Source organism: Lycium ferocissimum, chromosome 4 (assembly GCF_029784015.1).
Source record: "Lycium ferocissimum isolate CSIRO_LF1 chromosome 4, AGI_CSIRO_Lferr_CH_V1, whole genome shotgun sequence".
NCBI lineage: Eukaryota > Viridiplantae > Streptophyta > Magnoliopsida > Solanales > Solanaceae > Lycium > Lycium ferocissimum.
In genome coordinates, this window is record NC_081345.1 from 48,386,084 (window position 1) to 48,408,615 (window position 22,532).

At 35.8% G+C, this 22,532-nt stretch overlaps 1 protein-coding gene across 1 annotated transcript; it reads left to right on the plus strand.

Moving 5' to 3' along the window:
• The first annotated feature begins 13,630 nt into the window (after positions 1–13,630).
• On the plus strand, positions 13,631–15,009 carry LOC132054807 (phenolic glucoside malonyltransferase 1-like). Its single transcript, XM_059446781.1, has one exon. The coding sequence runs from the start codon at positions 13,651–13,653 to the stop codon at positions 15,007–15,009; it is 1,359 nt and encodes a 452-aa protein (XP_059302764.1). The 5' UTR covers positions 13,631–13,650.
• Positions 15,010–22,532: the final 7,523 nt, after the last annotated feature.

The window sequence follows — 22,532 nt, forward strand, 5'->3', positions numbered from 1 at the left end:
AAAAAATTTGAATTCAAAAAAGTACATTCATATTTTTAACCAAAAATAAAAGATTCAGCGATTAGTTCATCAAAAATCTTTGAAAAATAACAATATCAAACCAGTGAACAGAGCTCGATTAGAATGACGAATATATATTTGACTTCATCTGTTGAAATATCGAATTCAAGTTGATTTCATAATTGAGGTAACAATGTTTTCGCAAATCTTTATTTTTTTCGCCTTTTGAACTTTTGAATATACGAAAACTCGCATTCATAGATTCAACATATAATTTTATCGGCTAAATTGAATATAACACATTCGTATTCGAAAACAACAGATAATGACAAGCATAATCGCATTGATCCGTCATTCCGTTTTTGGAACGATCGTAATCATGTTTTGTGAATTAAAAAATTGATGTTGTTGTATTCACTGATAATTGCAATTACGATGAGTTAGTTTCTACGATTACAAATCAATTAGGCGTGGATACTGTCAGGAAAACTATTTCAATAAAATATACTGTTGAAGGCGATTTTCAACCAATTGAAATACACAACGATATGGGAGTTCGTGTGTACGTTGAGCTTAAGAGAGAAAACGAGTTTTGGGATGTATCCAATGTGTGTTAGTATTCATGATTTTGATGTTGAAGATGATGCTGTAATCGTATTATTGGAGATGATGTCTTGCAAATTGGATATAGCGAGAATCGGATGGTATGGAAGTTTGTGATTCTACAGGAAAGACTGTTCTTTTGTTTGAGAATGATAACAATTTGGTAATTTTGAAACCGGAAGCGAAAGAAGTTTTGTCGATCAAATTTACCAGGATAAGGAAACTTTGAAAATTGTGATGACGAAATATGCAATTTGTGAAAGATTCAATTTCAAAACAGAGAGATCGAATGCTATAAGGTATGTCTTTCTAAATGTAGTAGCGAAAGTGCAGATGTATTTTTGTTATATTTGTACTATATTTAGATGATTTGTTAACTTGTTTATCAACCGTTTATTAAAAAAAGTCGATGCAATATATTTCGATATATTTTTTGTATATTTCTCGTATTTAATGAAAAACAAGAACAAAAGTCGCAAACCAACTACGCTATTGTTCAACATGAAAATCAAAAACACAAAAGACTTGGTGGCCTAATCAAGATCCTCTTTATCAATGCATCGTAATCAACCGACGGTCTAATTGGTCTTGAGGCCTCGTTATCACTTGATGCATTGTTGTTTGACTTATCCCATGCATAGTCGCATAAAAGGATACGGTGCCACTTTGCATCGAATTCGGTTGGGATGACTTGCTTGAGCTCAAGTATTCAAGAAAGGTACGCCACATACACACCACAATCCTCGAAAAAAATGATCAAAAACTTTACTGATCAAAACCCAAGAAAAAAAAATAAATGTATTTATTGTGTTTTTTGTTGGAAGAGAAAAAAATACGAAAAAGACAAACATATAAATTTTGTAGAAAAATGAATGATTTTTTCAAAGGATGAGAGCACACTTGTCAGTGAAAGATATCACAACCAAAATCCAGTGATTTTCCTCTTTTACGTTGATAGGAATTAGTACGTTGTCAATGTAACGGTATACCATGGTACATTAGCCAACAAATTTCGTGCCCGTTAATGTACTCACACGAGCTCATCTTCCTATCGCGACGCATGTGGATGAATCGGGGTTTTCCCAAGATTTGTAAATTTCAGCAACTAAAGTGTGAAAAATACAGCTGGCAGTGGTGAATCTATAATTGTTGTTATTGTGATACTTCCCCTTCTTGCGTAGGTAGTAGAAAATAACGTCAATATGCTGTAAAAACATCAATTCGAGTGACTATAATCAATACTATGTTCAATAAAACTATTCTGCCGTATATATATTAACTATAGTGAAATATACTCTTGAATATAACAAAAATACAATTCCGTATACATAATCGCACTCCACACCTCTAATAAAATAATGGCTCAATATTAAATATAGTGCAAATATAATGATGAAAATATTTTTAAAATACAATACATCTTAATGTAAGTACAAAATTGTGATATATATATATATATATATATATATATATATATATATATATATATATATATATATATATATATATATATATATGTCAAATATAGTAAAAATATACTCTAGATACATCACAATGTAATTCTATTATAAAACATAAAAAACTTAAGTAACAAGCAGAAAGACATCAAAACCTCATCAGTCCAAATTTGCCCATCCATAGATAACAAGTAGAACCAGTTTTTGTCGGATACGGCTGTAACTCCTAAATGTAACCGAAGTTCGGCATCCGCAGGATCCAGTCCTTCCTTGTTCTTTCTGTAATGATAAAAATACAGATCTGGTGAATTGAAAAAACAGGAATAAACTGAAGTTCAAAACACAAACTAATTGAAATAATAAAAAATACGACAAAAATATAATTAAAATGTATGCAAAATATAGATCCGTGAATTGAAAAAAACGGGAATTAACCGAAGTTCATCAAAAAATACGATAAAAATATACTTAAAATGCAAGTAAAACACATATCCGGTGAAGTGAAAATGCATCTCCTTCCTCACGTATCTCCAACATTTATGTGTTCGAACCAAAAAATTTCTATAATCTTCGGACGTGAGTTCCTTTTCCACTACCGACTTCGAAAAATGGAATCTCCAAAACAAAAAAAATTGGAAAAGCCCCGCAATTAAACTCCAATGCTTCGATTTTTACCAATTAAACTCAATTTAAACAAGTAACTCATCATCAAATTCGAGCTTATGAACTACAAATCTTATTGTGTATTTGAGTAAATACCAATTAGACCCAAATTAAGCAAAGAACCCATAATACTCTAATATGCAATCAATCGATTTTGTAAGAAGAAATTTCCAAATTAATAGCAATATAATCCTTCACATCATAGAGCTAATAGTACCCTAATATTTCAATATGAAATAGGATATGTAAGTAAATAATGAAGAAGAGAAAAAACGCCATACCAGAAGAGAATCGACAACACCAAAATTGGAAGGTCCGCAATGAGGGAGGCGAGTAGGGTTTATGTTGAGCAAAAGTAGATTAGGAGAGGGAGCGAAAAATTTTAGATTAAAAAGGAAAAGGGAGAAATTAATGAGCAGTTAATACAGAGTAAAAAAAGGTAGTGAAAGAAATCAGAAACTGATTTGAAAAGCACGAAATTAGGGGAGATGGGAGTTAGAAACGTATATTTAGGAAAAGGGGAGAGAGAGAAAGTGTGTAAATTAAAAAATAGGGGTGTGGGGAGTGGTAAGTTAATTGGTAGAAAAGTGGGTAGCTATAAGTTGTAAAAATATAATATTATAGCTACTAAACTTAATTATTAAAAAGTATAGTTATGTTCCATAAATATGTAACATAGTAAGCTATGCCAAGTAAAAATTCATTTATTATTTGGAAAGGCCCAATTTGGATCTGTGCTAATTAAATCCTTAGAAGTTAGTTGACCTTCAAAATCAGGCTCCCATGTTTTTAAAATACATTTTGGTCTAATGTAATAAAAAGTAAATTACTATAATAAACATTTTCCACCCATCATCTCTTCCCCATTCCCGCTTTGTTTCTGAGAAGTCAATCCTCAAGCTCTTCTCCGCTCTTTCAATCTTCACCTAGCAGCTTTCTTTCCCCTTTTCTCCTCTCGTTCATTCTCCCTCTCTTCAGCTGTCATTGTTGTACCCTTGAAGCTTTTTAAAACAAATTCAGATTTTGGCGGTGCTTTATGAGTTTATTGGCTTGGGCATTAATCGCTCGAGCTCTAGTTTATGATTTTTGACCTGGTAAACTTTAATTCTTGTTTTACACGGAGTACGCAAGTATCTGTTCTTCAGATTTCTAATTTTCGATAATCTGCGTCTTGTATATATAATAGACAATCCTTGGTTTTGTCTGCTGGGCTGAATATTATTATAGACCACTCAAAATTTATAGACGGTAAAAAGGTAGCAACTGCTGATTATGGTGGTTAGTGGGTTCGTACTAAAAAGGGCTGGAGGTGGACTTCTCCATAAAAATCCAAACTGTAAAATTGGATAATGATTACACCTGTAAAGATTTGGTGCGCCGCGTGATTTTGTCTGTAGATTCCGAGTTGTAGGACGTGTCCATTAGCTACATAGCTGGTAGTGATGCTCCTAAGAAAAATATAGTTCCTACCTACATCGAGAATGATGTGCATATCGATGAACATTCCAATGGACATGAAGATCTTGGGGAATGTCCCATGGACAATGATTGTCCGGATGTTCATGGAGATGATTTGGAGAACTATGTTTCCAGCTGAGTCCTCCAACAACGGCCATAGCTTTGATAAAGAAACAGGTTAGAAGTTTGTCTCGCTTCCCTGGTTTGTCTTTCAACCACAAAACGAAAAGGAACCAATTTCGAATACCCTTCAACCGCCGCTGACACCTTCACCATTTCCTTAGCGAGTACTAGTGCGTACCCTTCTAGATCAAGATTTCCAGTAGCTAATTTTACAGCCAAAATACTCATTAATATCCTTCTGGATTTCTTTGGAAGAGGGCCCTTTGCCTTAAAAAATTTACTCATCACGTGCTTACTATTACTTCAGCTGTTGCATTTTCATGATTGCAAGTAATGTGTTGTATTTCGCATGCAACCACACAGATATGTGATTTGTTATTCACAGTCTTAAAATTGAAGTGTTCTTTCACGGGACGCTAGCCCAAGTGCAATGGCTAGCGTCTTCTTATTCTTGAAACTATCGCCACTCTTCCAACCCGTTCCATCATAAAAGTTATGGCTGCTGGAGGACTTTTGCTGCAACACAATTCTCCAAATCATCTCCATGAACATCAAGACAGTCATTGTTCATTGGACATTCTCCAAGATCTTCATGTTCATTGGAATGTTCATCGATGATTGGTGAGGCTGCCTTTGATGGATTTGGACTTCCGACAGACCTCTCGTTCACATTTACATATACCATAGGCGTGGGACCATCCTTAGCAAAATCCATAAGGTATAGACAAAGATGCACATCATTCGGGATGTAGGTAGAAACTTGTTTTACTTAAGAGCATCATTACCAACTATGTAGCTAATGGACACGTCGTACAATTTGAAATCTACATTACCTGCCAAAATCACACTATGCACCAGATCATTATGTGTAATCGTATCCAATTCAACAACTTGGATTTTTCGTGGAGAAGTCCACCTCCAAATGTTTTTAGTACGAATCCACTGACCACCATAATCAGCAACTTCTACTTTTTTACCCTCCATAAATTTAATGTGGTCTATATTAATATTCAGCACATCAGACGTAATCAAGGATAATCTATTATAGACTCAAGAAAAGAATTATCAGAAATTAGAAGTCTGAAGAACATATACTTACAAACTCCGTGTAAACAAGAATTATAGCTTACAGGATCAAAATATCACCAAATAGAGCTCTAATGCCAAGCCAATAAACCTAGAAAGCACCACCCAAATCTGGTGTGTTTTCAAAAGCTTCAAGGGTTCAACAATGGTAGCTTCAACAATGTCAGTTGAGAGAGAGAGAGAATGAAGGAAAGGAGAAAAGGGGAAGGAAAACTGCTAGGGTTAAGATCGAAAGAGAGTAGAAGAGCTTGATTTGGGAGAGCTTGAGGATTGATTTCTTAGAAAAAAAGCGGGAATGGGAAAGAGACAATGGAGAAAAACTTATTATAGTTAATATATTATTATTTTACTTTTCATATTTGTTATTACGTTGGACCAAAATGTATTTTTTAAAAATTTAGGGACTGATTATGAAGGTCAGATAATTTTTAAGGATTTAATTAGCACTAATCCTAATCGAGGTCCTTCCTGTGGAGTCCATCCCCATGATTGCAAAGAAAGAATTTGGCACAAGCCAAATTGCAAGTTTTGTCAAAAATAGTTGCAAAAGTTGAATTTGGCACCAACCAAATTGCAACTTTTGTCAACAATAGTTGCAAAATTTGAATTTGGCACCAACCAAATTGCAACTTTTGTCAACAATAGTTGCAAAAGTTGAATTTGGCAACAACCAAATTAAATGCAAGGATGAAAAATGGCACATTTCATCCCTATAAATAGCAAGCTCTCCATCATCTTTAAACACACCAAAAAAAAAAAAAGGGAGAGAAAAAATTGTAGAGAGCAAAGTGAGGTATACCATAGACTGTGTAAGAAAATAGTCTGTGAAGAAAAATATAGTGTGAGTGATATTGTAGTGAGGTGGAAAAAATCAAAAGAGTGTTTTTTTTCTTTTTGAGTGTGTAGTGGTCTTTGGAGTATTTATACTCGTGACTACACAGTGTAAAATTCCTTACTATAGTGATATCGAGTACTCCTCTTCGGGCCGTGGTTTTTCCTTATTCGGAGAAGGGTTTCCACGTAAAACCTTGGTGTCATTATTCTTTGCATTTATTCTTGCCGATTTAACCAAAGCTAGTGTTCCACGTTTATCACTAATACCGTGAATATTATTTTTACGGGTTTATTTTATTACCTAACAAGTTGTATCGAGCCAAGGTTCTCGTCTAAGTATCTTTCTGTGGTTGCGACGGTACCGAACTTCCACATCGTAAAAGAATTACTTTGGTCTCCGAATAAATAGTATTTGTATTTGTGATAAACGATGGAAGCCAATACTAGTAGAATGGTTACTTTGAGTGGCGTAAATTATGCCATTTGGAAGGGCAAAATGGAAGATTTGCTCTATGTCAAGAATTTTCATCAACTTTGTCTTTGCCACTAAAAAGCCTGATAATAAATCAGATGAAGAGTGGAATTTGTTGCATCGGCAGGTTTGCGGCTTTATTAGACATGGGTTGACGATAATGTGTTGAACCATATTTCGGGGAGACACATGCTCGGACCTATGGGAGCATCTTGAAAGTTTGTATGCTCGGAAAGCGGTAACAACAAAATGTTTTTGATAAAGCAAATGCTGGGTTTAAAATACCACGATGGTTCTGCAATGACAGATCATCTGAATATTTTTCAGGGGATCATGAACCAGTTATATGCTATGGGCATTAACTTTGATGAAGAAATTCAAGGCTTGTTTCTACTTGGTTCCCTACCGATTCTTGGGAAATTATTAGAACTTCATTATCAAATTCGCTCGGATGGTGTGATCTATGGATCTTGCCAAGAGCGATTTTTAAATGAAGAGATGAGAAGAAAATCTCAAGGTTCCTCCTCATCGATGTCTTGGTGACCGACACTCAGGGGAGAGGCAAGAATCGTGGTTCTCAAAATAGAGAGCATCATAGAAGCAAATCCAGAAGCAGACTTAAAGATATTGAGTGCTATCACTGCGGGAAAAAAAGGCACACAAAGAAGTTCTGCCGGATTTTGAAAAAGGAGAATAGAGATAAGGAGGAAAAGAAAGAAGATGGCAATCGTGTTGCCGCCGTCACTACAGAAGATCTTGTTACTGTCCTTGATGCGGATCTGATAAATATTGCTTGTGATGAGTCAAGCTGGGTTGTGGACAGTGGTGCCGCATCTCATGTGACATCAAGGAAGGAATTTTTCTCATCCTATACTCCGGGTGACTTTGGAACTTTGAGTATGGGTAATGAGACTGTATCTAGGGTGGCTGGTGTTGGAACGATTTGTTTGGAAACTAGTATTGGAACTAAACTAGTTTTAAACAATGTAAAGCATGCACCTGATGTTCGTTTGCACTTGATCTCTGTCGGTGTTTTGGATGATGAGGGATATGTCGGTACCAATGGTCTTTGGAAAGTGGAAAGCTCACTAAGGGTTCCATGATTGTGGCTCGGGGGCGAAAAGCGTCGTGGTCTATACCGGACTACGCCTCTTACACTCGTGTTGATATAGTGAATGCAATTGAGAGCAATAGCTCTTTAACATTATGGCATAAGAGGCTTAGCCACATTAGTGAGAAAGGACTAAATGTTCTAGCCAAAAAAGAAATTATTGTCAAATTTCAAAAGTGCTAAATTAGAAAAGTGTGAGCCCGCCGGAAAACAAAATAGAGTTTCTTTCAAGTCTCATCCTCCTTCAAGAAAGACGAGTTGCTTGAGTTGGTGCGTTGATTTATGTGGTCCAATGAAGACAAGGACTTTGGGTGGTGCACTTTACTTTGCTACCTTTATTGATGATTGCTCAAGGAAACTTTGGGTCTACGTCTTAAAGACTAAAGACCAAGTGTTGGGTGTCTTTAAGCGGTTTCAGGCTTCGATTGAAAGAAGCTGAAAGAAGGCTGAAGTGTATTCGTACAATAACGGTGGTGAATATTGTGGACCGTTTGACGAATACCGCAAGCAACGAGGTATCGAGACACGGAAGACTCCTCCTAAGACTCCTCACCTTAATGGTTTAGCGAGAGAGGATGAACAGGACCTTGATGGAAAGAGTTAGATGTTTGCTTTTTGAAGCAAAGTTGCCGAATTCCTTTTGGGGTGAGGCATTGTTGACCGCCGCACATGTTATTAATCTATCCCCTGCGGTTGCTTTGCAAAGTGATGTTCCAAACATAGTTTGGTATGGCAAGGATGTTTCCTATGACCACTTGAAAGTATTTGGTTGCAAAGCTTTTGTACATGTGCCTAAAGATGAGAGGTCAAAATTAACTGCCAAGACAAGGCAATGCATCTTCATTGGTTATGGCCTTGATGAGTTTGGTTACAGGCTATATGATCCAATTGAGAAGGAGGTCGTGAGAAGTCGTGATGTTATCTTCGTAGAGGATCAAACCATTGAAGATATTAACAAAGCGGAGAAGATAAAATCTTCAAGTTCTGAAGGTTTAGTTAATCTTGATCAAGTCTCTCATACAAATGTTGATGATGTTGGTGGGCTCGATGACGATGGTGATGCCCAGAATCATGTCCCAGATCAGCATGTTGATGATGATAATAATGTTGTTATTGATGAGGTAGATGCTCCTACTCATGAAGTCGTGGATGACTCAGATATTCCACTTAGAAGGTCTACTAGACAGCATGTTCCTTCTTCCCGTTATTCACCTAATGAGTATGTATTACTCACTGATGGAGGAGAACCTGAATGTTATGAGGAAACCATGAAAGATGAGCACAAGGATCAATGGATTGAAGCCATGCAAGATGAGATGAAATCTATGAGAACCATACTTATGAGTTGGTGAAATTGCCTAAGGGCATGAGAGCTTTGAAGAACAAGTGGGTGTTCAAAGTTAAAGCCGAAGAACACAGCTTGAAGCCCAGATACAAAGCTAGATTGGTTGTTAAGGGATTTGGTCAAAGGAAAGGTATTGACTTTGACGAAATATTTTCTCCTGTCGTGAAAATGTCCTCCATTCGGACAGCTTCTTGGTTTGGATGCTAGTCTTGATTTGGAGATTGAGCAGATGGATGTAAGACCTTTTCTTCACGGTGACTTAGAAGAGGAGATTTATATGGAACAACCTGAGGGCTTCAAGGCAAAAGGTAAAGAAAATCTTGTATGCAAACTTAAGAAGAGTCTATATGGATTGAAGCAAGCTCCCAGACAGTGGTACAAGAAGTTTGAATCTGTTATGGGGGAGCAAGGCTACAAGAAGACTTCTTCAGATCACTGTGTGTTTGTACAAAGATTCTCTGATGATGACTTTATCATCCTTCTACTATATGTGGATGATATGTTGATTGTAGGCAGGAATGCTTCCAAGATTGATGAGTTGAAGAAACAGTTGAGTAAGTCTTTTGCAATGAAAGACTTGGGTCATGCTAAGCAGATTTTGGGCATGAGAATTACTCGTTCGAGAGATGAAAAGAAGCTTTATTTGTCGCAGAAAAAGTACATAGAACGTGTACTGGAGCGCTTCAATATGAAGAGTGCTAAGTGGGTTAGCACACCTCTTCCTGGTCATCTGAAACTGAGCAAAGAAATGTGTCCTACAACAACGGAGGAAAAAGAGAAAATGGCCAAGATTCCTTATTCCTCTGCCGTCGGAAGTTTGATGTATGCAATGGTATGCACTCGACCAGATATTGCTCATGCAGTCGGTATTGTTAGCAGATTTCTCGAAAATCCAGGGAAAGAGCATTGGGAAGCTGTGAAGTGGATACTCAGGTATCTAAGAGAAGCTCGGATGAATGCTTGTGCTTTGGAGGATCAAATCCAATTTTGAAGGGCTATACGGATTCGATATGGCGGTGACCTTGATAACGTAAAATCCACTCCGGATATCTATTTACTTTTTCAGGGGGAGCTATATCATGGCAGTCGAAGTTGCAGAAGTGTGTCGCACTGCATGTCTACAACTGAAGCGGAGTATATTGCGGCCACTGAAGCTGGCAAAGAGATGATATGGCTCAAGAGATTCCTTCAAGAACTTGGATTGCAGCAAATGGAGTATGTTGTCTATTGTGACAGTCAGAGTGCAATAGACTTGAGCAAGAACTCCATGTACCATGCGAGAACAAAGCACATCGACGTCAGATATCATTGGATTCGTGATCAGGTAGAGAATGAATTGTTCCAGTCGAAAGATTCACACGAGTGAAAATCCTGCAGATATGTTAACCAAGGTGATTCCCAGAGACAAGTTCGAATTGTGCAAAGAACTTGTCGGCATTAACTCTATCTGAGAAGACGGAGATGCCTCCTTCAGTTAAATGGGTCTGGAGGGGGAGATTTGTGGAGTCCATCCCCATGATTGCAAAGAAAGAATTTGGCACAAGCCAAATTGCAAGTTTTGTCAAAAATAGTTGCAAAAGTTGAATTTGGCACCAACCAAATTGCAACTTTTGTCAACAATAGTTGCAAAATTTGAATTTGGCACCAACCAAATTGCAACTTTTGTCAACAATAGTTGCAAAAGTTGAATTTGGCAACAACCAAATTAAATGCAAGGATGAAAAATGGCACATTTCATCCCTATAAATAGCAAGCTCTCCATCATCTTTAGACACACCAAAAAAAGGAGAGAAAAAATTGTAGAGAGCAAAGTGAGGTATACCATAGACTGTGTAAGAAAATAGTCTGTGAAGAAAAATATAGTGTGAGTGATATTGTAGTGAGGTGGAAAAAATCAAAAGAGTGTTTTTTTTCTTTTTGAGTGTGTAGTGGTCTTTGGAGTATTTATACTCGTGACTACACAGTGTAAAATTCCTTACTATAGTGATATCAGCTGCTCCTCTTGGCCGTGGTTTTTTCCTTATTCAGAAGGGTTTCCACGTAAAACCTTGGTGTCATTATTGCTGCATTTATTCTTGCTGATTTAACCAAAGCTAGTGTTCCACGTTTATCACTAATACCGTGAATATTATTTTTACGGGTTTATTTTATTACCAACACTTCCACCTAAAAAAAAGAACTTGGAGCCTTGTCTCGCAATAAAAAACTGTTCCATAAAAATGAACTACGCCGAGAAAGGCGAAAGTGTCTTCACAAATTTTAAAAGAAACCATGCTACAATCATTACACAAGCAATAAGGCTAACTAAACCATTCCAAATTACAAAAACATCCCTGGTTGGTAAGGTTAACAAAAGTGGTGCTTGCTTAGTATAAAGTTTAATATAGTAAAGTAAATAGAATAGAAAATAGAATAGGTTGATTTGGATTTTGGATATGCGGAAAGGTTATCTGCACTAGCTGTTAGAATAGGTGATTTAGATTTTGGATGCTGAAAGATTATCTGCACTAGCTGTTGTCTATAACATCCATGTGACACATGTGACATTATTATAAGTACCAATAAGGGTTGCGGCGAAGTAGTAAGCACTTCATCTTAATTAGAGATTTCAGCTTCAAACTTTTTGTGTATGCAGCCGCTTTTATTAGGAAGCGATTTATCCCCCAATATGAAATTTTCCAGTATGAATTCGAATTTAATTGAGTCTCAATTCGAATATCAAATACCGGATGTGAAACCAAATATAAAAAGTTAAGCCATGTGAATGTAGATGTAGCACAGCTAATTTTTTCAATTCAACGGGGCCCTTTAATTTCCCTTATATTAATAAATTAATAACTAGGTCCTTTGACATCACACGACATAGAGTAAGAATCCGCGACTTTTGTAGGAAAAAAAAAAAAAAGTTGAACAAAACTAACGAAAAAAAAAAAAAAAAAAAAAAAAAAAAAAACATAAGTAGGTTTCATGCACTAATTTAGTACGTGAAAGAACCAAAGTGCAAAATAAAAGTTTGGCCTTTCACGCACGAAATTTGTGCGTGAATGCCCAACAAAATATTCAAGTCTATATGGATATGTAACCCACATCTTCAATGTGATAACAAGCTACAAACAATAAATTTTATGGTATATAGCAAAAAGAACGATAATTTCTATATCTATAAACAATTTAATTTTAAACTTTTTATTTTATCTTTAATGAGATTATTTGTAACTACACAAGTATATATAGCTTGTTTTAGAGTACAAATTTTAAAAATTCTCCTTTCTTTCTTTTTAAAAATTTTATGTCCAGAAAAAATGCATCACATAAAATGAGACGGAGGGAGTTGAAATTATTATATATTTTATTGTTCTCGATTACTATATATGATGATAAGCATTCCACGAAAGACTTTTACGACGACATCGTCCATGTTAATTTTTCTTAACCACAACTTGGATCATTTTAGTTGTTGTGTTCAGTAGCTTCGACGAATTAAAATGCGTATAAAGCTATTAATTTAAGGATCAAGGTTGAAATCTTGGAATTCAGCGGTAACGTATTCATAGCTTATCACCATCTCCATGCATGCTTAAGTTTCTTAATTATTTTAATACATCAATCAACATTCAAAATTAACTTGATTGATTCGCGTGTCATCATTATCTTTAATCTTCATTAATTATGATAAATACAGCAATTACAAGTAAATCTCTCGCTTTAAAAATTAAACTCAGCAAACTTAAATCCTAAATTCGCCTCCACAACGTATATTAATATAAGAGTTAGAGGTTGATGTGGTTAGGAAAAAATGCAGGCTTGTGAATTAGGTGGATACTGAAGTTGACTTGGATTTGAAGAAGCAAAGGAAAGGGACCATTTGACACTTATATAGCTTGTTATCACATTGAAGATGTGGGTTACATATCCATGTAGACTTGAATATTTTGTTGGGCATTCACGCACAAATTTCGTGTGTGAAAGGCTAAACTCTTATTTTTGCAGTTTGGTCCTTTCACGCACTAAATTAGTGCGTGAAACCTACTTTTTTTTTTTTTTTTTTTTTGTGTTAGTTTGGTTCAACTTTTTTTTTTTTGACCTACAAAAGTCGCGGATTCCATAGAGTAATGGGTAATATTAGTAATTTATACGAAACTATGATCCATGTGGTGGCTTTAATTGTTCTAAAAAGGCAACTGGTTAATTTGGTGTTCCAAATCCATATTGGGATCCGACTGATTCAAATTTGCGTTGGAAAATCTTACTCTAGGGTAAAAACTTTCCTACTAAAAGCAACTTCATTCCCAAAGCTCGAATCCAAAAATTTTAAGTAAGAATGGAGGAGTATACTTACCACTCCATCACAACGTTCGATAATCTGATCCTTGCTATGTTTTTAGCTTTCTTTATTTTTCCTTTAAAGTAACCTCTTGAGTCATTAGAAGCAACCATTTCATTACGTCCATTAAAGTAACCAATACACTTTGTGAGTCTCTTAATAAAATTAAAGCTAATGGCTTTAGTGATTGAGCAGTGTCAAGTTGCACCACCTCCGGGCAGTGCATCTGAACTAAGACTTCCACTCACATATTTTGATGTTCAATGGTTATCTTTCCACCGTATGCGGCGGATTCATTTCTACAAGCTTCCCATTTCAAAAACAAGTTTGATCCGATCCATCATTCCTAGTCTAATAAATTCGTTATCCCTCGCTCTCAAACACTGCATACCCCTTGCTGGCTACGTTGTTTGTCCACTAAATTCATACGGTTATCCTGAGTTACGATATGTTACGGGAGATTCTGTATTCGTTACTTTTTGTGAAACGGATATGGATTTCAATTTCCTTGTTGGAAATCATCCACGAAATGCAAAGGATTTTTATCACCTTGTGCCCCAGCTGGCGGAACCTAAGCATGCACCGGGGGTTCAGTTAGCCCCGGTCTTGGCCATTCAAGTGACACTTTTTCCGAATCATGGCATATCCATTGATTTCACTCACCATCATGTCGTTGGTGATGGTCGTAGCCTTGCAGGGTTCACAAAATCATGGGCTCTTCTCAATAGATTTGGTGGAAATGAGCAATTTTTAGCCGATGAGTCTCCGTATTATGATAGGTCCATAGTCAAAGACCCTTATGGAATAGGGATGTCTATATTGGATGAAATGAAGAAAAAAAAGTTGGAGATGTGTGATATTGTGACTCCTCCTGATGATAAGGTTCGAGCTACTTTTATTGTAGTACGGAAGGATATCGAGAAGCTCAAGAATTTAATATTGTCAAGACGACCGAGCCTCACTCATGTAACATCTTTTACAGTAACATGTGCTTATGTATGGACTTGCTTAATAAAATCAGAGGCCGCAATAGGGGAAAAGATAGACGAGAATGGGATGGAGTTCTTCATGTGTGCTGCAGATTGTAGAACGCGGCTAGATCCGCCACTTCCTCCAACTTTCTTTGGAAATTGCATAATGCCGTACATTGGGAAAACAAGACATGCTGACTTAGTTGGAAAGGAAGGCTTCACAATTGCTGTGGAATTAATCGGAGAAACCATTAAGAAAAAGATGAAGGATGAGGAATGGATCCTGAAGGGAGATTGGTATTTTAAAGATTATAGTACGTTAGATGAGAACCGAGCGCTTTCAGTTGCCGGATCGCCAAACTTTGATTTATATGCGGTTGATTTTGGTTGGGGAAGGCCGGAGAAGTTAGAGTTCATTTCTATTGATGGTGATACAGGAATATCGATGTCCCTAAGTAAGTCCAAGGACTCTGACGAAGATTTAGAGGTTGGTTTGTCTTTGCCCAAAACTCGAATAAATGCTTTTGCTGCTATATTCACTCATGGGCTCAGCTTTATGTAACAACCCCGCCCAAAATTATAATTTCATCACAAAATAGAGTTGCATTTACATATTCTAGTGGAGTGATTAAAGACGAAGTACTTCTAGTTGTAGTTGCAATAGTTGGGTATTTTGGTACCAGTAAAGAAAATAGTACTTTATTGAAAAGCTATTTGTTTTATCTTGATTTCGTCCAAGTGTTACTTTGTTACTCAATTACGTGATATTCTCTCTTTATTGAAAATTTTCAGTTTAACTTCTTGAATATAAAGTCATGTTTCATTTTGTGATAAAACTCTGGAGTAAAAGATAAATTGGATGGGCTTGGATCTTGAATGAAATTCTAAACGGATTTGGGCTAAATAAAAAACAGATTTGGGTAATAAAATAGAAAAAAATTAGACATGATATAGATAACATCTAAGAGATATTTACCTGCAGTAACTATAATTTAATTTATTTTAATTACCTACCGTAGCTATACTATGTATTTAATTACCTACCGTAGTTATACTACATATTTAAAGAAGAGTACTACACCAGATAAAAATTGCATTGAGAACAAAGTCTCCTTCCCCCTCCACCGCCGTCGTCATCTCCTACATGAAAACTCGAGTTCTAGCGCTATCGTCATCTCCCTCCACCGCTATCATCTCCTTCTTCTCCCTCCACCGTGTTAGAAAAAAATATATATATTACTTTTCTTTAGTATCTCAAAATAATACCAACGGTAATTGACAAAGTTTTATTAGTATTTTATTAGCCTTAAATGGCATCATTCATTTGATAAAATATGATTGTTGACCAAACGGTCACATCATTTGATGATCACATCCTTTTTGGTCAAATGTATTTGCGCCAACGTATGTTGCAATTCAATTTGTTGCTTTATGGCTTTTACTTCATATTATATATTTGGAACGTTGGCAGATGACAGAGGACAATGAGAAATCATCTCTTTCTTGGAGTGTATATATATATGATCTTGTGTCATCATATATGGCAGAGAAAAAGACAAAAAGCAAATAGTTCTTTTTATTATTATTTCTTTTCTTTGGGTTATTACTTTGTGAAATCTTTGTTGGATTCTGGCTTCTAGTTTTGTACTAGAAGAGCTTGTTGAATCCTGGGGGATATACCTATACCGGGTGAATTATCCTTAAGGACAGTGTCTTCGACACGCCTCAAGCTTTCAAGAATTTCTTACTATTTCCGTGTTTTTTACAACAATTTATAACAATTTTAAGGATAATTCTTGTTGTCATGAAGCACGGAAAATCTAGCCTTGGTTTGTTAAAGGAAGTCTGGTTTATGTTCTTGATGATTTTGATACTTTATGGTGTATCCCAGAGTGAAGTATACAAGATTAGTGATGTGATCGGGTGGACATTTACTTGTTGTTGTGATTAAAAATCATGGATCGCTGGTAAAACTGTTGGTGTTGGAGGTTCTACTCTTGTTATACTTTTAACTATAATTGCTTTGCTAAACTACTCAACTTTTGGAATTATGCTACTAAAGTAGGTAAGTATATCTCTACTCTTTTTAATGAAAATAAACATGGTTACGAGCCCAAAATTATTAATAGAACTTTCAAGGAAATTTTTGGGAAAATTGACAATCCTGTTGAATCAAAAATTAATTTGGATAAAGTAGATGATATTATTTTTGCGGTCATTTCCCGAGAGAACATTGAAATCAATGTGAGTGACTGGGTAATAGACTCTGGTGCTACTAGGCATATTTGTGCCAATAAAAATAATTTTATGTCTTTGTCACACCCCTACCAGGAGTATGACGGGCTCCGACCCGTAGGCCGGGAACCACCTGACTTATCCGTTACTTTGAACATTATAAACCATAACTCAAAGAACACCTGCACGCAGAAAAGGCCCAACATAGAAATATCCGATCATTCAGCACATATGTACATATGCGGACCGACAAGGTCGCCACAACACAGCGTATATCATAAAGCCGGCAAGGCTAACAGTAAAGTATCAAGAGCTCAAAATAAGGCTGACAAGGCCACCAATATATTATACCATAATATGAATTGGTGGAGATACAAAACATCTAACTGTACACACACGTCTACGAGCCTCTACATAGATTTCAAATGATTATAAGGACAATACCAAATAGACTGCAGCTCCGAAGAAAGTGGAGTGCTCCTGAGAATCCGCTGATAGAAGACCTACGGGTCTGATCCGTCTCCCTGCCTACCTGCGGGCATGAGCGCAGCGTCCACAAGAAGGGACGTCAGTACGAATAATGTACTGAGTATGTAAGGCATGAATAACAACATAATATAGATATGAAAGGTAACATGGAATATGAGAGATAACCTGTACATCTGGATGCCTCATCAAGCGAATATCATACATGCTCAGCTTTTAAAAAAAAACTTTTTCTTACATACATATATATAATATCATCAGAGTAACGTACCCGGCCCTTTCGCGACTCGGTGTGTAACGTACCCGGCCCTTTCAGGACTCGGTGTGTAACGTACCCGCCCCTTTCAGGACTCGGTGTGTAATACCAACTGATCAGTGGTTGCACAATAGGTGCCGTACCCGGCCGACTATACGCGGCTCGGTGTAGTAAAATACATATATATATATATATATATATAAAGCATGCATGAGAGCCAAATAAAAGCTATAACTACTTCGGAGTGACGTAAGGTCGGTAACCTCCGATTTTCATTATGGAATTATCATCATCGCTATATCTCACCTTGAAGGAACAATTATTATAAGGTGAGATCAACAACAATAAATAAAATCGATAAAATCATGAAATAATCTCAATATACTCATAATAGTATTAACATCATAAGCTTTGGAATTTCTAGAATTAAAATCATCATCATCATAATCATCATAGAAACATTCTCATCTTTAACATCGTTATTCATATTGTAAAAACATGTCCGTTGTTGTTATCATAAAAGCTTATAGAATCATAAATCTTTGACTCGGAAAATAGGGACATTTTGGAAAATATTTATGGATTATCAAGAAAGAAGTCATGCCTTTGAATCGTGAACTCTATGAATCATGAATTTCTAGCTTTTGAGAATAAGAATATTCTTGGAAAACATTTATGGATTCACATAAAGGGATCATGGGACATTTGAAAATACCTATTGGATTCATAAGAAAGGAGTCATGCCTTTAGAAGAAGGGGACTAGCCTTAACATACCTTTGGAGCTTACTCTCCAACTTTCCAACTTGCTTCCTGTCGCGCGATTTATTTAGGATCGTTCGTCATCTCATAATCTACATAGGCAACCTTTCGTATTATCATTACGCTCATTGTCACGAGTCTTATCTTAAGTCTCTAAATAAATTCCTTTTAAGTGCGAAATTCGAATGATCTCCCTATTTATATGCCTAGCCCAAATTCTCAATACCAACAATCAACAACCAATAACAACAACAGAAACAACAACAACCTCATTACTACCAAAATATTCCATCAAATACTCCACATGATATTTTCTCCAACTCCTCCACAAACGAATTCGCTACATAATTATTCCATAAATTTATCTCTCGTAAATAAGCCTTAAATGATACCAAAAGAGAAAGATTCATACCTTACTTCCGCTAATACCGCGATATCTCCAATACTTGCCTTACTCCCAAGCCACAAATTCACCGCAACACAATATTATAATCGTAACTATACGCGGCGGAACCGAATCGGGAAATTTTTACTTAACTCGTGTTGAAATTTAATGGAGGGAAGGTTGGAGAACTCTCTAGAATTTTTGGGAAATATTTTTGGGCTGGTTTCTTGGCTGAAAATGAGGGGTTAAACCCCTTTATATAGTTGCTCCAAGTCGGCACTGTAGCAGTACTGTTCACCGCCTTACTGTAGCAGTACTGTTCATCCGCGGAAATTATTTCGAGACCTAAAACTTTTATACACCGATCTCTTTATTTGCATACTTGGATATGTCCAAAACTCCATACGATCGTATAACTTATTCAACATCCCAAACTTAGCAAAACTTATTTTATTTTTTTCCCATTCGTTTAACCTCCAACCTTTGCGGCACTTACTTATCACTTGTTGAACATAACATAAACACTTATAACTTCAAATATAATCCTGTCCTTTGAGCTTATGGGACTAACCTATGATGCAACTTAACGCACGAAAATACGGGGTGTAACAGTCTGTATAACTTACACCCAAGTCAATAGAGGAGAAGAATTTATATATCTTGGTGATTCAAGAACCACTAAAGTTTTTGGAAAAGGAAAAGTTCTTCTTAAACTCACCTCTGTGAAAACTTTGGCTTTAACTGAAGTATTGCATGTTCCTAATATCCAAGCCAATTTGGTCTCTGTGGGATTATTAGGAAAAGCTGGGATGAAGGTTTTATTTGAATACAATATGGTTTCTTTAATAAAAAATAATGTTTTAGTGGGCAAAGGATATTGTAACCATGGTTTATTTGCACTTAATGTTTCTCATGTTGTGAATGGAAAAAATAGTACTTCGCTTATTTGATTGATTCTTTTGATTTATGGCATGCTAGACTTGGACATGTTAGTTCATCTTATATTAAGAAAATGCATTACGAAGGACTTATTTCGAATGTTAATTTTTCAAGTATTGATAAGTGTGAAATTTGTCTTTGAGGCTAAACAATTTAAGAAATCACATGCTTCTGTGTTTAGAGAATCTGATTTATTGGATTTAGTGCACACTGATTTGGGAGACTTGAAACAAACTATGACTAGGGGAGGTAAAAGATATTACGTCACATTTATAGATGACTTTTCTAGATATACAAAGGTATATTTGTTGAAAAATAAAGATGAAGCTTTTGAAATGTTTTTGTTGTATAAATCTGAAGTTGAAAATCAATTGAATAAGAAGATCAAAAGAGTAAGATCTGATAGAGGTGGAGAATATATTTTGTTTAATGATTTTTGTGGAAAGGAAGGAATTATTCATGAAGTTACTCCTCCATATTCACCCGAATCGAATGGAGTAGCTGAACGGAAAAATAGGACTTTAAAAGAAATGATGAATTGTATGCTTGTTAGTTCATGTGCACCTGACAATCTTTGGGGTGAAGCTATTTTATCTGCTTGTCATTTGCAAAATAGAATTCCTTACAAGAAATCCGGAAAAACTCCTTATGAATTGCGGAAAGGTTATTCTCCTAACTTGAAATATTTGAAAGTATGGGGGTGTCTTGCCAAGGTTATGTTAGCAGACCCTAAGAAAAGAAAAATAGGGTCCAAGGCTTATGATTGTATGTTTGTTGGTTATGCTAATAATAGTGCTGCATATAGATTTCTTGTAATCAATAGTGATGTGATTGAACGCAACACCATAGTAGAAACAAAAAATGCTTAGTTTTTTGAGAATATTTTTCCTTTAAAGCGTGATAATATTTCTCATGTTCCTATTTTTCAAAAAGAAAGTACTTCTAGTGTTCCTGTTCTCCAAAATGATTTTGAAAATGAGGATTTGAGGAGAAGTAAAAGGACAAGGATAGAAAAATCTTTTGGTAATGATTTTTTCACTTATATTGTTGATAATGATCCTTTAACCTTTTCTCAAGCAATTTCTTCTCCTCATGCATCTCATTGGAAAGAAGCTATCAAATCTGAGATAAACTCCATTTTACAAAATAATACCTGGGAATTAGTTAATTTACCCCCGGGATCTAAACCCATTGGTTGTAAGTGGATTTTCAGAAGGAAATATAATTCTGATGGTTCTATTGATAAATATAAAGCTAGACTTGTTGCTAAAGTCTTTACTCAAAAACAAAATATTGATTATTTTGATACTTATTCTCCTGTGACTCGAATTTCCTCTATTCGTGTTTTATTTGCATTGGCATCTACTCACAAATTATTTATTCACCAAATGGATGTTAAAACTGCGTTTTTAAATGGTGATTTAGAGGAGGAAATTTATATGGAACAACCCGAAGGTTGTGTAGTGGCTGGTCAAGAAAATAAAGTTTGTAAATTAATAAAGTCTTTATATGGTTTAAAACAAGCTCCGAAACAATGGCATGAAAAAATTGATCAAGTTTTGTTAAGTAATGATTTTACCTCTGTTGACGTAGACAAATGTGTTTATACAAAACTTGTTGATAGTCATTGTGTTATTATATGTCTTTATGTGGATGACATGCTTATCTTTGGTTCTAATCTTGATATAGTAAATGAGACCAAAAAGTTTTTGTCTTCAAATTTTGACATGAAAGATACGGGAGAAGCAAGTGTTATTACTGGGCATGAAAATAATTAGAGACAATGATGGTTTGATTTTGACTCAAGGACATTATGTGGAAAAAATTCTTAAAAAGTTTGAAAATTTTGATGTGGTACTGTGAGCACTCCTTTTGATTCTAATAGTCAATTGAAAAAGAATCATGGAGAAGCGATTTCTCAAAATTATTATGCTCAAATTATTGGTAGTTTAATACATTTGATGAATTTTACTAGACCGATATAGCTTATGCGGTGTGTAGATTGAGTAGATATACTCATAATCCTAACAATGATCATTGGAATGCATTAAGAAGGCTCTTGAAATATTTGAGAGGTACTATGAACTACGGTATTAAATATAGTGGGTTTCCCGCTGTACTAGAAGGATACAGTGATGCTAACTGGATCTCAGATTCAGATGAGACAAAATCTACTAGTGGCTATGTGCTTACCCTTGGTGGGGGTGCCATAACATGGAAATCGACCAAACGAGACCATAATTGCTAGATCCACTATGGAATGCGAATTTGTTGCTTTGGAGTTGGCATTAATGAGGTGAGTGGTTGAGAAACTTCTTAGCAAGTATTCCAATAGGAATAAAACCAACACCTTACGTGTCATGCATTGTGATTGTCAACGGCGATAGGCACGTAGCAAAAAATAAATCTTTCAATGGGAAAAATAGACATATACGTTTGAGACATAATGTGATAAAGCATATGCTAAGAGATGGAATTATTTCCATAGATTATGTAAAGTCGAGAAATGAATTTAGCGAGATCCTCCGACTAAACCTTTGCAAAGGAAATTGATAATCGAAACATCGAGGGGAATGGGACTTACTATGTCAACTTGAAAAGATCAACAATGATGGTATCCCAACCTATGTGATTGGAGAACCCATGAATTAGGTTCATATGGGTAATAACAAGTCATTAGTTGATCGAAGGTGCACTATTAAATCATGTCCCTTCATATGGTGTGCGACTATAGTGCAATATCTTTGCAAGACAAAGTGAGGTTGAGCTATAAACTCTTAATCCATTACCATATCCTTTATAGGTGGTGTATTACTCTGCAGAATATACTTGATGGGTGGACCTACATGAGTGTGAAGTGGTGCCGCTTCTATGAAATTGTGACGGATTTCTAGAGCACTCATGAATACCAGGGCACGCGCATGGCCTCTTAGCGCAAAACCGCGATAACGACAAAGATTGTGCGAGTATAATGTGATAGAATAAGACCATGGGCTTACAAAAGAATTCTTGGTTCATAGAAGT